This window comes from Dreissena polymorpha, chromosome 4 (assembly GCF_020536995.1).
Source record: "Dreissena polymorpha isolate Duluth1 chromosome 4, UMN_Dpol_1.0, whole genome shotgun sequence".
In the NCBI taxonomy this organism is placed as follows: Eukaryota; Metazoa; Mollusca; class Bivalvia; order Myida; family Dreissenidae; genus Dreissena; species Dreissena polymorpha.
This window is the reverse complement of record NC_068358.1, coordinates 93141807-93155840: the sequence shown is the minus strand read 5'-3', so window position 1 is coordinate 93155840 and position 14034 is coordinate 93141807. Positions and strand designations below refer to the sequence as shown.

The 14034-nt window shown below is 36.8% G+C and overlaps 3 protein-coding genes across 9 annotated transcripts in view; all 3 read right to left on the bottom strand.

Moving 5' to 3' along the window:
* The window catches only part of LOC127880190 (magnesium transporter NIPA2-like), a 263454-nt gene that overhangs the window by 33210 nt on the left and 216210 nt on the right, over positions 1-14034 (bottom strand). The window lies entirely within an intron of this gene.
* The window catches only part of LOC127880183 (magnesium transporter NIPA2-like), a 266381-nt gene continuing 252380 nt past the window's right edge, over positions 34-14034 (bottom strand). The window contains exon 7 of one of the 3 annotated variants that reach the window (XR_008049450.1): positions 34-1133. The gene's annotated coding sequence lies outside the window, so the exon portion shown is untranslated. Of the gene's footprint in view, positions 2587-14034 lie in introns of all 3 variants that reach the window. The other 2 variants (XR_008049449.1, XR_008049451.1) reach the window with 2 other exon arrangements.
* LOC127880185 (magnesium transporter NIPA2-like) overlaps positions 34-14034 on the bottom strand; it is a 247351-nt gene continuing 233350 nt past the window's right edge. For 4 of the 5 annotated variants that reach the window (XM_052427455.1, XM_052427454.1, XM_052427453.1 and 1 more), the window contains 5 exons: positions 8831-9076; positions 7906-7962; positions 4937-5027; positions 4350-4510; positions 34-3544 (listed from right to left, as the gene is read on the bottom strand). In XM_052427455.1, the coding sequence (XP_052283415.1) occupies positions 2739-3544; positions 4350-4510; positions 4937-5027; positions 7906-7962; positions 8831-9056 (1341 nt within the window). In that variant the 5' untranslated portion in view covers positions 9057-9076 and the 3' untranslated portion in view covers positions 34-2738. Of the gene's footprint in view, positions 3545-4349; positions 4511-4936; positions 5028-7905; positions 7963-8830; positions 9077-12947; positions 13209-14034 lie in introns of those variants that run through there. The other variant, XM_052427452.1, reaches the window with a different exon arrangement.

Below are 14034 nucleotides of genomic sequence, written 5' to 3'. Positions count from 1 at the left end.
AAAAGTGAAAATAACAGATTGATTAAAAAAATCAAAATTCCAATATTTATTTATATAAAATAACACTCTGGTAAGAAACGTATGATTCATTAAAAAAATAAGTAAAAATAACAGATCAATAACAAAAGAAACAACAATATAATAAATAGAAAATAATACTCAGTTTGCAAAAAAAGGATTTATAACAGGATACAAAATAGCAAAATGGAATTTAGCCCATTCCTTTAAACTTGATTGATATGACAAGATGTTTTAAATGCTAAATGAGAAAACATTATTTTTTTTTAAGTTTTCAACCAGATGAGTGTTTCATACAGTCAATGATAACTTTTGAATAAACAAATTCAATAACTAAAACATGTGTGATATAATACATGTACATAAATAACTATTTTTGAATGGCAATAACCCATAAGCAAAGATTGGGTTTGTAAATAGCGCAACAAAACATATTCATAATGAATAAAAAGTATTCCTGTAAATACTGCCATTATTTTCACTGGATAATTTGAATGTATGAAAACAGTGTATTAAACATATCAAACTCAATCTAAATCTTACCAATTCTGCAGACAAAAAAGTGTATAGAATAATTGACGATTCTAACTAAATAGCATTTTAAAAGATAATATTGCAAAAGAAAAACTCATTATATTTAATAGTTTTACAAAGTTCAATTAACATCTATATAATACATAACAATCATCATGCAATACAAATACAACAATGCAAACTAAAATATGTGAATATAATTTTAAAAGAACTAGTAACAAAAAACAAGGATACCAAACAAAGAATTCTATTTCTAACACAGATGATATAAGGTTAATTGATAGTATTATTACATTTCAACTGTAGTGTACACATACATGATTGGTGTCAACTTTAGTGTAAAACCACACAAAATGCACATTTACAGCAAGATGGTCTCATTACACTTCTCTACACATTAATTCAATGTGATAGGACCATTTTTGTCTATACAGACGATTGTTTAGACTTTGGAAATTAATCACTTTGCAACCCTGAGAAACAACATGTACATCATGAATAAGAAATTAAATAACAACTTTATATTGTAAATACTATAAATTTATAATGTATTATTCAGAAAATATATTATAGCCACACACCTTGAAATGAAATACACGTTAATCAATACATATAGAAGCAATTTGAAAGTGTGCAAAATTGTCATTAAATCTATCGCCTAGTTAGCAAGTAATTTATTATTTTTCAAACAGCTTTTAAAACCGAAAGTAGGATTTCTATACCTATACATGTGTGCGTCAATCTCAAAAAACGTGATTATTTTTAAGTTTTAAAGCTCAAAAACACGAATTTCTACCTTGTAACCAACAGATATATTATAATTGGCTTAGATAAAAATAAATCTATAGCCTAGTTTAGCAACTAATTTATTATTTTTCAAAGGGTACCGCTTTTAAAACCAAAAGTAGGATTTCTAGACGTATACGTCCATTTCGACAAACGCGATTATTTTTAAGTTGTTAATCGTAAAAAAGACGGATTACTACCTTGTAACCACCAGATATATTCTAATTGGCATAGATAAAATAAGTTTCTTATTTATTCTTAAATTTACTATGCCAGATAAGGTGTGTGGCTTTAATATATTTTAATAAATAAAATAATATACAAACAAAAACAATTATTTACTATTAAAACTTGTGATTTTCTTGATTACCAAATGGAGGACGGTTATTTTAAAAATTATTTATGGTACAAATACAGATGTATACCAGATTTTAACATATCAATCATGACAATATCTACATAATTATCACTCTTCTGAAGCTAACACCACTCCATGTAATAGTTATTATTGTAAGTACAACAAGAGCACCGCATAATGGGTGCCACGCTCGACTGCGAAAGCTTTTCAGATTTTTTTTTAGAGGTCACAGTGACCTTGACCTTTGACCTAGTGTCCCAAAATGGGTGTGGCGTGTAGAACTCATCAAGGTGCATCTACATATGAAGTTTCAAAATTGTAGGTGGAAGCACTTTGATTTTAGAGCGAATGTAGAGGTTTATGTTAAAGTTTTATATTAGAAGTCATAGTGACCTTGACCTTTGACCTGATGACCCAAAAATGGGTGTGGCATGTAGAACTAATCAAGGTGCATCTACACATGAAGTTTCAAAATTGTAGGTGGAAGCACTTTGATTTTAGAGCCTATGTTAAAGTTTTATATTAGAGGTCACAGTGACCTTGACCTTTGACCTAGTGACCCAAAAATGGGTGTGGCGTGTAGAACTCATCAAGGTGCATCTACATATGAAGTTTCAAAGTTGTAGGTGGAAGCACTTTGATTTTAAGGTTTTAGCACGACCCCTACTGCGGACGACAAGCTGGCTATGACAATACCTCGGGTTTTCTCCGAAAACAGCCGAGCTAATAAAATTGCAGTGTATGTATTACTGATCAAAAAGATCACATCTTCATATTCTTCTGATAAACCTTATTCTCTTAATGAAATATACTGCTTTTATCACAGAAAGAAGTGCATAGAGTACTGTATCAAACATCTTACAGTCATAATACATTGCTATACCGGTATACTTTTTTTATAGAGCTATAATTACATACCAATCTTGAGTAGCTACATGTACTACAGTCATGATTAATACTACAAACTATTTTTATCATCTTAACATGAATGCTTTTATCATCAACAGACATAAAAAATCAAAACATAAACAATTATAACCATTTAAAAATGTGTAACTTCTGCACTAACCATATATTTCTCTAAATCATAATGCAAATGGTCCACATGGCCATTGGAGACATGGCCATTGGAGACATGACCATTTTTTCCAGCAAACTTTCGATGTGGAGTCCTGAAATCAATGGCATCCATATCAAGTGGATCATCTACTACAAAAACTGGACTGTCGTGACACTGTAACAAGTCTTCATCCTCATCTTCGCTTTCATTTTCATTCAATTCCAGAAACAGATCATTGTCACGCTTAATTGCTGGCATTTTTGCGCCGTCTAAAACATTCACATCTGTGCTAGGCTTCTTTGCCTTCGGTAAATTCTTCAGCGTTATGTCCATGTCTTTGAAGGCGTTCAACAAAAATATGCCAACGACTATAATAAGAAAGCCGCACACATTACCAATGATGTCAAATACACTGAGCGAGTTGAATTCCTGATAAAGAGTCAACGAAAGAATAGCCACTGCTGTTGTGAACATGACATAGTACGTAGGAGTAACGATTGCAGTGTTGAACAAGTCCAATGCCTTATTCAAGAAATGCAGCTGAAACAAAATGTCTACTATGACCACGCCAAGCATGACATAAGTAAGCCAGTTTGTAAACTGCTGGTCTCCCTTAAAAGTCTGATTAAGGGCCACTCCGAACCCTTTGGCCCCTGTCACGGTGAGAGCCCCAAGTACCGAGCAGATGAACACGTACACAGCAACATTCTTCTCGCCCCATCGTGGCGCCAGGACTACAATGGCAACTATGGCCACAAGTATGAACACCCCCACCACAGTCAGGATGGCTGAAATGCAAAGATATTAACTTATTACCACTCAGATCCGCATTGCGACCCTTTTGTAGTCACTTAGAAAATCAAATTAAATTAAAGACCTTCATTGTTAGATTTAAGGTTTAATTGCTTCATTTCCAACCCTTACATACTGATAAACAGCAAACAGCATGAAACCTGAACAGCCTGCGAGTGTTCTGGTTTTATGCTGGTTGCATGTAGCCTTTTTTCACAAAGGTTTTACAACTGACAAACTTGCAGATAAACAAGCAAATTGGTTGAATACTTGAAATGATATCCCTCACAAAATAAAGTTTGCCTATGGATGGGTGCAATTCACTTGATATATGGTATAATCCACCAAAAAAAATTTAACTGAGGGGTATTTGTTTTTATGCATTGCAATTTTCTCCTAGTTGATATCTATACACAAATGCAGTTTGATAAAAAAAAATTGAAATCTTGTAGCATATCTAAGATATGGCCTTAAAAAGATCCACCATACAAAAACAACAAAGGGTAATACATTTTACTCATATTTAAGTAAGTGTAGGGTTATGGTTTTTGTGCTTAGCACTTCTCCTCATTGATATCTATACACCTTTGAAGTTTCACGTTGATATCTTATATAGTTTCTGAGATATACCCATGAAAGGTTTTGTGACAGACTCACAGGCGGACGGACAAAGCAAATTCTATATCCCTCCGCCTACGAAATATGAAATGCAAACTTAGAATAGAAAAGATGGAAATAGGCTCAAAAGGCAGAAGAAAATCACACCCTTGACAACATAGAGAGCATCCAAACGCAACTGACCTGGTTGTTTGACCTTGTCAAGGAGCTCAGACATGTGTTGTATCTGGGCAGTCTTGGGCGAGTGCACCACTGTGACTGTGGAGCCCAGCACACACAGCAGGCAACCGGCTTTGCCCAGCAGGTTGAGACGCTCCTTCAGGAACCGGGACGCCAGGATCGCACTACATACAATGGTACAAACAATTTAATAGTGGTTTGCTTTTTTTGCTTTTAATGTTTTATTATAGCTTAGAAAAAAAACTTGATCTCCAGATGACTGACAACTCATGGCGGAAAAAGGATGTCCCAAAAGACAAATACATGTACAATTATGCTACAAATTTCACTTTGAACAAATAATATATGATATAAATGCTCCATACAAAGTAAATCACATGAGAGATAGTTGTTAAAATGTTAAATAATTTAAAGCAAAATATGTTTTTATAGAAATCAGATTTGATTAACATGCCAGTTACTGGAGAAGTAAAACTGATTTCAGAACACCAAATCATTATCATTATTACAGTATTTCATTCAATGGTAAATTAAAACCATGCATATGATCTAGAGATAAACCAAACCAATGTAAATCAAGACAAACAAACCAAAAGATAACACTGAGAGCCCCTAAAGGGGTCACCAATGTTGCTGGGGCAAACGTGAAGGCCACAAAGTTACATCCTTCACCCAGGGCCACTGAAATAACAACAGAAAAATAAAAACAATGACACAGAATAATGCAAATGGTAGTAATTAAATAAACTACAGGTATGTCTTTACCCCATAAAAAAAGGCCAAAAATCTGTTAGTTAAAACCTAAATATTTTAGCTCGATTGCATCGAAAGCCTTAGGCTTATTGAAACGCTCTCAAGTCCTTTTTCTGGGCCTAGAACCCATTCTTGGTGTCTTTAGAGGATATCTAAAGAAGGCTCCCACAGTGGGGATTGAACCCACAACCTCCCGGTCGCTAGGCGGACACCATATACATAACAGGCTCCCACGGTGGGGATTGAACCCACAACCTCCTGGTCGCTAGGCGGACACCATATACATAACAGGCTCCCACGGTGGGGATTGAACCCACAACCTCCTGGTCGCTAGGCAGACACCATATACATAACAGGCTCCCACGGTGGGGATTGAACCCACAACCTCCTGGTCGCTAGGCGGACACCATATACATAACAGGCTCCCACGGTGGGGATTGAACCCACAACCTCCCGGTCGCTAGGCGGACACCATATACATAACAGGCTCCCACGGTGGGGATTGAACCCACAACCTCCTGGTCGCTAGGCAGACACCATATACATAACAGGCTCCCACGGTGGGGATTGAACCCACAACCTCCCGGTCGCTAGGCGGACACCATATCCATAACAGGCTCCCACGGTGGGGATTGAACCCACAACCTCCCGGTCGCTAGGCGGACACCATATACATAACAGGCTCCCACGGTGGGGATTGAACCCACAACCTCCCGGTCGCTAGGCGGACACCATATACATAACAGGCTCCCACGGTGGGGATTGAACCCACAACCTCCCGGTCGCTAGGCGGACACCATATACATAACAGGCTCCCACGGTGGGGATTGAACCCACAACCTCCCGGTCGCTAGGCGGACACCATGTACATAACAGGCTCCCACGGTGGGGATTGAACCCACAACCTCCCGGTCGCTAGGCGGACACCATATACATAACAGGCTCCCACGGTGGGGATTGAACCCACAACCTCCCGGTCGCTAGGCGGACACCATATACATAACAGGCTCCCACGGTGGGGATTGAACCCACAACCTCCTGGTCGCTAGGCGGACACCATATACATAACAGGCTCCCACGGTGGGGATTGAACCCACAACCTCCCGGTCGCTAGGCGGACACCATATACATAACAGGCTCCCACGGTGGGGATTGAACCCACAACCTCCTGGTCGCTAGGCAGACACCATATACATAACAGGCTCCCACGGTGGGGATTGAACCCACAACCTCCCGGTCGCTAGGCGGACACCATATCCATAACAGGCTCCCACGGTGGGGATTGAACCCACAACCTCCCGGTCGCTAGGCGGACACCATATACATAACAGGCTCCCACGGTGGGGATTGAACCCACAACCTCCCGGTCGCTAGGCGGACACCATATACATAACAGGCTCCCACGGTGGGGATTGAACCCACAACCTCCCGGTCGCTAGGCGGACACCATATACATAACAGGCTCCCACGGTGGGGATTGAACCCACAACCTCCCGGTCGCTAGGCGGACACCATGTACATAACAGGCTCCCACGGTGGGGATTGAACCCACAACCTCCCGGTCGCTAGGCGGACACCATATACATAACAGGCTCCCACGGTGGGGATTGAACCCACAACCTCCCGGTCGCTAGGCGGACACCATATACATAACAGGCTCCCACGGTGGGGATTGAACCCACAACCTCCTGGTCGCTAGGCAGACACCATATACATAACAGGCTCCCACGGTGGGGATTGAACCCACAACCTCCCGGTCGCTAGGCGGACACCATATACATAACAGGCTCCCACGGTGGGGATTGAACCCACAACCTCCTGGTCGCTAGGCAGACACCATATACATAACAGGCTCCCACGGTGGGGATTGAACCCACAACCTCCCGGTCGCTAGGCGGACACCATATACATAACAGGCTCCCACGGTGGGGATTGAACCCACAACCTCCTGGTCGCTAGGCGGACACCATATACATAACAGGCTCCCACGGTGGGGATTGAACCCACAACCTCCCGGTCGCTAGGCGGACACCATATACATAACAGGCTCCCACGGTGGGGATTGAACCCACAACCTCCCGGTCGCTAGGCGGACACCATATACATAACAGGCTCCCACGGTGGGGATTGAACCCACAACCTCCTGGTCGCTAGGCAGACACCATATACATAACAGGCTCCCACGGTGGGGATTGAACCCACAACCTCCCGGTCGCTAGGCGGACACCATGTACATAACAGGCTCCCACGGTGGGGATTGAACCCACAACCTCCTGGTCGCTAGGCGGACACCATATACATAACAGGCTCCCACGGTGGGGATTGAACCCACAACCTCCCGGTCGCTAGGCGGACACCATATACATAACAGGCTCCCACGGTGGGGATTGAACCCACAACCTCCTGGTCGCTAGGCGGACACCATATACATAACAGGCTCCCACGGTGGGGATTGAACCCACAACCTCCCGGTCGCTAGGCGGACACCATATACATAACAGGCTCCCACGGTGGGGATTGAACCCACAACCTCCTGGTCGCTAGGCGGACACCATATACATAACAGGCTCCCACGGTGGGGATTGAACCCACAACCTCCCGGTCGCTAGGCGGACACCATGTACATAACACCACAGTGACCTATTGTATGCTAATATTTTTTACAGGCTGATATAAAAGATTATAAATTACCTTGGTAACAAAAGTTTTTTCATCAACACATAATGTTGTAATGTTTAAAGATGCTTTTTGCAAAAACATAAATGTTTTCAGTCATGGATTCATGGTTCATACAAAAGTTACCTACTCATAAGCATTCCGAGCCACCATTTCCACTCTAGAAGATATCTGTGGCCACCTGCACCTGTAAAAAGAAACAATACGTACTTTGTTGAATTGCTTGAAAAGACACACAAGACACTCTTAAAACTTTGCTTATGTCACAAAAAGCTAGTCATTTCCAAAATTCACTTTTGATCTCAAAGTTTCACCTTGATCATTGAGGTTAAGAGACTGGTGATACATGTGAAACTCAGTCTTTTTATGTGGTCATATAAGTAAAATTTTCTTTTTTTAATTTTTTATTTCATTTTTTTTTCTTACATTGACCTTCAACTACCAGCAGTGACCTTTGCTATGAGGTAGGGAGACAGGTTTCCTCATGAGGGTCATTAGAGGTCAGATATTTTAAAATAGCACAATGAATGACAACATTACAGGCTGGCCATGCTGGTTTATGGCAAAATGTGACTTTTTTAACTTTAAGTGAGACCTTGACTTTTGAAGAGTTTTGAAATGTCATCTTATTATCGATTGCATTTGTGCAAAGTTACTAGTATTTTAAAATCCATCAAAATAGGGCATTTTTCAAATCCATCAAAATATGGCAAAGTACAGTGAGAGAGGAATTTCTTAGCTGTTTTAGATATGTTGTGGCAAAATTTGATCTTTGAGGTATGCCCTTGACCTTTGAGGTAGATACAGGTGTAAAACAAACATTTAATTAATATTCTAACAAATGGTTGTCATGATTTAATATGAAAATATGGCCTTTAAAATATTTTCTGTCCTGGCAGGTCACGCGATGAGAAAAATACAATATCTTATTTAAGGACAAGGCTTTCAGAGCAAAAACATGCGCATTTTATAAGAAGACTTTTTTTAATTAACTAATTTACTAAATATGACTATAATTTAAAGTGATAACAAGTAAATTGATGTGCAACACCTACTGGCTGTGGTAGCTCCGTCTTTTTTGCGCATACTTTTCAAGCCAACCTTCTGGAAAATAAAGCTTGAGCCATTGAAGAAGCTTGAGCTAACTGCTAGGATGAGGCCAATCCAGAAATCTGCAAGGCTCTTAGAAGGGGCCTCAGTAGTCGTGGTTCCATTGGTAAGGTTAAAGGCAAGGGTAGTTCCACTTGAGTTCAGATCAAACATCGAAGTTGTAGTGCTCATGGCTGCAATTGTTAGTTAACCTGAAATATAGTACAAAAAATGTATTATAATGAACCATTGTGCATTCAAATCCAAGGAGTGGAAAGTTTCTTCTAAAAGTTGCCAAATACACAATGTACAATGATGCACTGTGTATTATACACATATTTCGGATTCCGATGTATTTCTTCACAACAGCTATCACAAGCTCTGTTGTGAGTGAAAAATATTCATTACTATAAATGTAACTTTACACTTGTGATATCACAAGGAGAAACCCAAAGCACTATTTGCATGCCAGATGGTGAGATTGTGAAATAAAATAATGATTTGACGGGCAAAATAACTTACGTCAATAATACAAATAGGAAATGCAAACATGGGCCTTTGGATATGTCTACACAGCTCCCTATGTGCCCTGCAGAAGTCGTGATGTTTGCTAAAGAAACTACAAAACTTTGCGAGAGTTAATTGGGGACAGCTAGGGAAGCTCCTTTGGAGCTACAATAGACAAATGTGGAACACCAATTTCTGCATGTTGCGGCTGATATGCAAGTATAAAGTTGCGAAAACAACTTAATCACTTGAGCCAAAATAAGCAGAATGTCATTTTTTTTTTAATCAACGTAAGTAAAAAATGTATCTTAAGCTTTTCAATTATTAACTTTATAATAAATTATTGCTTAATTCAACACATAAACACTAAATAGCATTGGAAATAAGCAAATTTGAAAATGCAACATGGAATAATAAAACGTTAAGAACAGCCAAAAAATAGGGCCTGTAATGTTAGTGGAAACAAGCTCCTATTGTGTTTTTTACTGCCTATAAAGCTCCTATTTTCAGTCATATAAAGCTCCTATTTTCAGTCATATAAAGCTCCTATTTTCAGTCATATAAAGCTCCTATTTTCAGTCATATAAAGCTCCTATTTTCAGTCATATAAAGCTCCTATTTTCAGTCATATAAAGCTCCTATTTTCAGTCATATAAAGCTCCTATTTTCAGTCATATAAAGCTCCTATTTTCAGTCATATAAAGCTCCTATTTTCAGTCATATAAAGCTCCTATTTTCAGTCATATAAAGCTCCTATTTTCAGTCATATAAAGCTCCTATTTTCAGTCATATAAAGCTCCTATTTTCAGTCATATAAAGCTCCTATTTTCAGTCATATAAAGCTCCTATTTTCAGTCATATAAAGCTCCTATTTTCAGTCATATAAAGCTCCTATTTTCAGTCATATAAAGCTCCTATTTTCAGTCATATAAAGCTCCTATTTTCAGTCATATAAAGCTCCTATTTTCAGTCATAAACAATAAATACTTGAACACTGTGACTTGATTTCATACAAAATTAAGTTTCTATTTACCTTATATGTCTAATAGCTAAGGCGAAAACTATTGTTAAATGTTAGCACATTTCTTGCAAGTTGTTTGAAGGATATCAAAAGGGTGGTGATAAGATTTTGATCAACTGTTGCCACCTCCTGTCATATCTATGGTAAATCTTTCACAAATACCATGACCATTGGTCATGTTTGACAGGAGATATTTTGCAATACATCATTGTGTCACTTGGGTATTTGAAACAGAAACTATGCATAATATCTGTATATGGACCAGGCAGACTGCATTCAATAGTCTTGATTCTTATTCTTGTACACTCTGCCATCCCTGAATCGTTCAATTTCTTTTAGTTGATTTTTTTTGTGTCCCTCTTGGAACGATTACTCATGTTTATCCTCAAAACGAACTTTTAATGTCTTTGGGTCTATTTCAATATGTCGTATCCGCACCATGCACTGTTCGCGGTTTGATGGCGAATTCGCACCAAGTACTTTTTGCAATTGTTTATACATTAAAAACACACACTTATAAAAAACATCAATGACTATTTACACAATGAATAAAGTCACAGTTCGTACTTCATGAATCTATTTAATATTTACATGATTCTAACGATTGGTGTGTCCATTTTATAATGTACAATTGATTAAATGAGGATATCAGCAATCTCTACTTGACAAAAGATTCCTGGCTCGAAATGTTCCTCCTATTTATCAAAACTTCCGATCATCAAATTTTTTATCAAAATTCAAATTTTTTAACGCTGTGTGTTCCACTCTTACAAAAACAAGTATGAACTATTTTTCGAAAACCCGTGCACTCGAGTTAGCAATTCGACCAATCATAAAAAAGTTGAAAGTGAACATCGCTCAACCTTATTTTTAGAAAGATATAGTGAGAACTTGTAAACAGAATTAACTTGCGTCATAAATTAAACATTTTAATTCAAGATTAAAATTAGCCAATGTGGGAAAAAACAACACATTGTACATGTGCACATGTGATTATATGATAAAATAAACAAAAGACTAACAGCTGGCAGTACAAAATGTTATCATGTTTCATTAATAGTAGTTAGCTGCAACTCTACATACAAATCTGATAATTATATGTAATGTAATACAAAATATTAATGCAACTATTATTAATAAGTTTTAGTTTTCATCCATAGTAGTTAGTTACAAATGATCTACAAATCTGCTAATTAACTAAAAAAAATCAATGAGCTTGCATATCCATTATCATTCAAAGTCATATCAGCACTGCAGAGCTTTCATACCTATAATATTAAAAAAACAAAATCTGTGTCATTCCTAAGCTTCCTAAAAATCTATTCACCTAACTGTGTGCATCTAATTCAGAAGTATAAGATTAACCACCATGGTATCAAAAATTGTGACTTCCCTTCTTTAGTCAAAGTGTTCGATAAAAAGGGATTAAAAATATTATACTATTATTAAAAATATAATAACACTTCCTGGAATACAAAATCAATTAAAGTTTATGTAAATTAATCCTCATGTTTACCTGACCATAACAAACAGTGGATCAATCAACCATCTTTTAAGTGTTATCAATGTCTGTGCCACTTATCCTTGTTGTGGATGAAAAACACTTGTATGTGCAAGCATTATTTAGTGACTCAGACAGTTAATACAAAAAAGTAAACATTGGTATTATAAACAGGTGACAGAGTTATTCACACGTTTCATGCTCCCTACAATCAAGTTTGACAGCTGAATCATCTGATAAGGAACAATTGACAAATTATCATAAAACCATGCAAAATAAAAATCAGCGTTTGAGAGTTTATTGACGTTTAACTGAAGAAAATTAATGAACTAATTTCCTTTGAATTCTACAAATGCGAAGTTACATGCAATACAACTAAAATATACAAACTTTACAGAGGCTTTCGGAAAATACTCCTAAAATAGCTTTTCCATTGATTATAAATGAGTCTGATTAAAGGCCTCTTTTCAATGAATTTCTTTAATATCAAACATTTTCTCTAAATCAAATTCATGCTAGCTTGTTCATATCCCAAAACAGCTATTTAAGGATATTTCTTCCCAAATCAACAGGGTAGTCTGGGTAGGGTCTCTTCCTAATGAGAAGAGAAAAAGCCACGCCTACTCATACTCAAACACTAATATAAATGTTGGTATGGCACATGTAAATCTTTATTATTTCGAAATTAATCATTAAAATGTGTGGTTGATGTGGAAGTGATAATAGTCTACAAGAATTCATGCAATTGCAAATGTCAAATATGTAAACCCAACAAACTGTGCATGTATTACTAATCAAATTAATGACTCACATTTCGCTTTACCACTGCAACAATTACAGTAACATGTACATAATAGAGGATAAACAAAAATAAATTTTGCTGTTATCATAATTTGAACAAATAAACAATGTAATTAATAAAACACCAACTATGTCTAAATGTCCTGCATGACACATGATTTAAAATGAACGTCAGCTCATTCAATTCAGTATGGAAATAGTTGACAGTATATATGATATCAACGATTATCTAATCAATAAAATCAATACATACCAAATTCACATAATTTCCACAATCATAATGAACACAACCAAAAATTTGGCACAGTAAACAATACTTCAAATAAAATTCCAATAGCAAATACTAAGTACTCCTCAATTCAACCAGTCCAAACAAGATTAATAACCTAAGGTAGAAAAATCTTCTGTGCATATCTATTAAACACTGGCATATCTGACAAACCTCTACAATCACCACAGAAAAATCATTACACAAGCCCATTGAACTATAGATTATGCTTACCTGCATAGTTTATATTGGACATTGACACTGGCACAATTCGTTCTTATAACATTGTTACAAAGTTTGTACTTAATTTATATAGAGAGATTAAACATTACTGTATATGTTATTACTTGTTGTAGAGGATTTGGTTCAGTGATCACATGTGAAAGTTAATGCCAATAATGTATTAAGTCCTGAAAACCAATCGAATATATGACTCAGAAATTTTTTAAATCAATACATTCAATATTCTGATGTAAAAATAGGAAAACATAAACAGTAACAAAACAGTATGCAATATGTTCAACTTCACAATGTTAATTAGAGCAAAATATCTAGCAATTCATTACAAGGGAATAAACAACATTTAAGAAGTGGTAACTATGAGATATTCAATAACATTTTTAAGGGAAGATAACTCTTTTACCAAAACTGAATTATTACAGACAGAGTTTTACACCATAATTTTAACACAATTGTACAGAACTAAATGAACAAAAACAGAAAAGATGGTATTTACGGTGGTTCGTCATAAGAATGTTTTTTTTATATTTGACATGTTTTGATTTATTATTATGAAAACTGCTCTTTTGACCTTTCAAATAAAACATTTCAAGATTAATAAATAAGACTCACAGTTATTTATTTCTTGTTTATAATTTTAAAGTCTAGAATCAATTAAAAAAAAAACGTTAAAATATAAAATAAAAAGAAGAAAAGTTTCATTTGAAATGTAGTGGGATAAATTAATATAGTGCACTAATTACATTCAAACTGAAACATTGTTCAAATCCGAAAACACTATCCGAAAACTACTCGGGTACGTCTGATGACCTGAAACGAATACATTTACCAT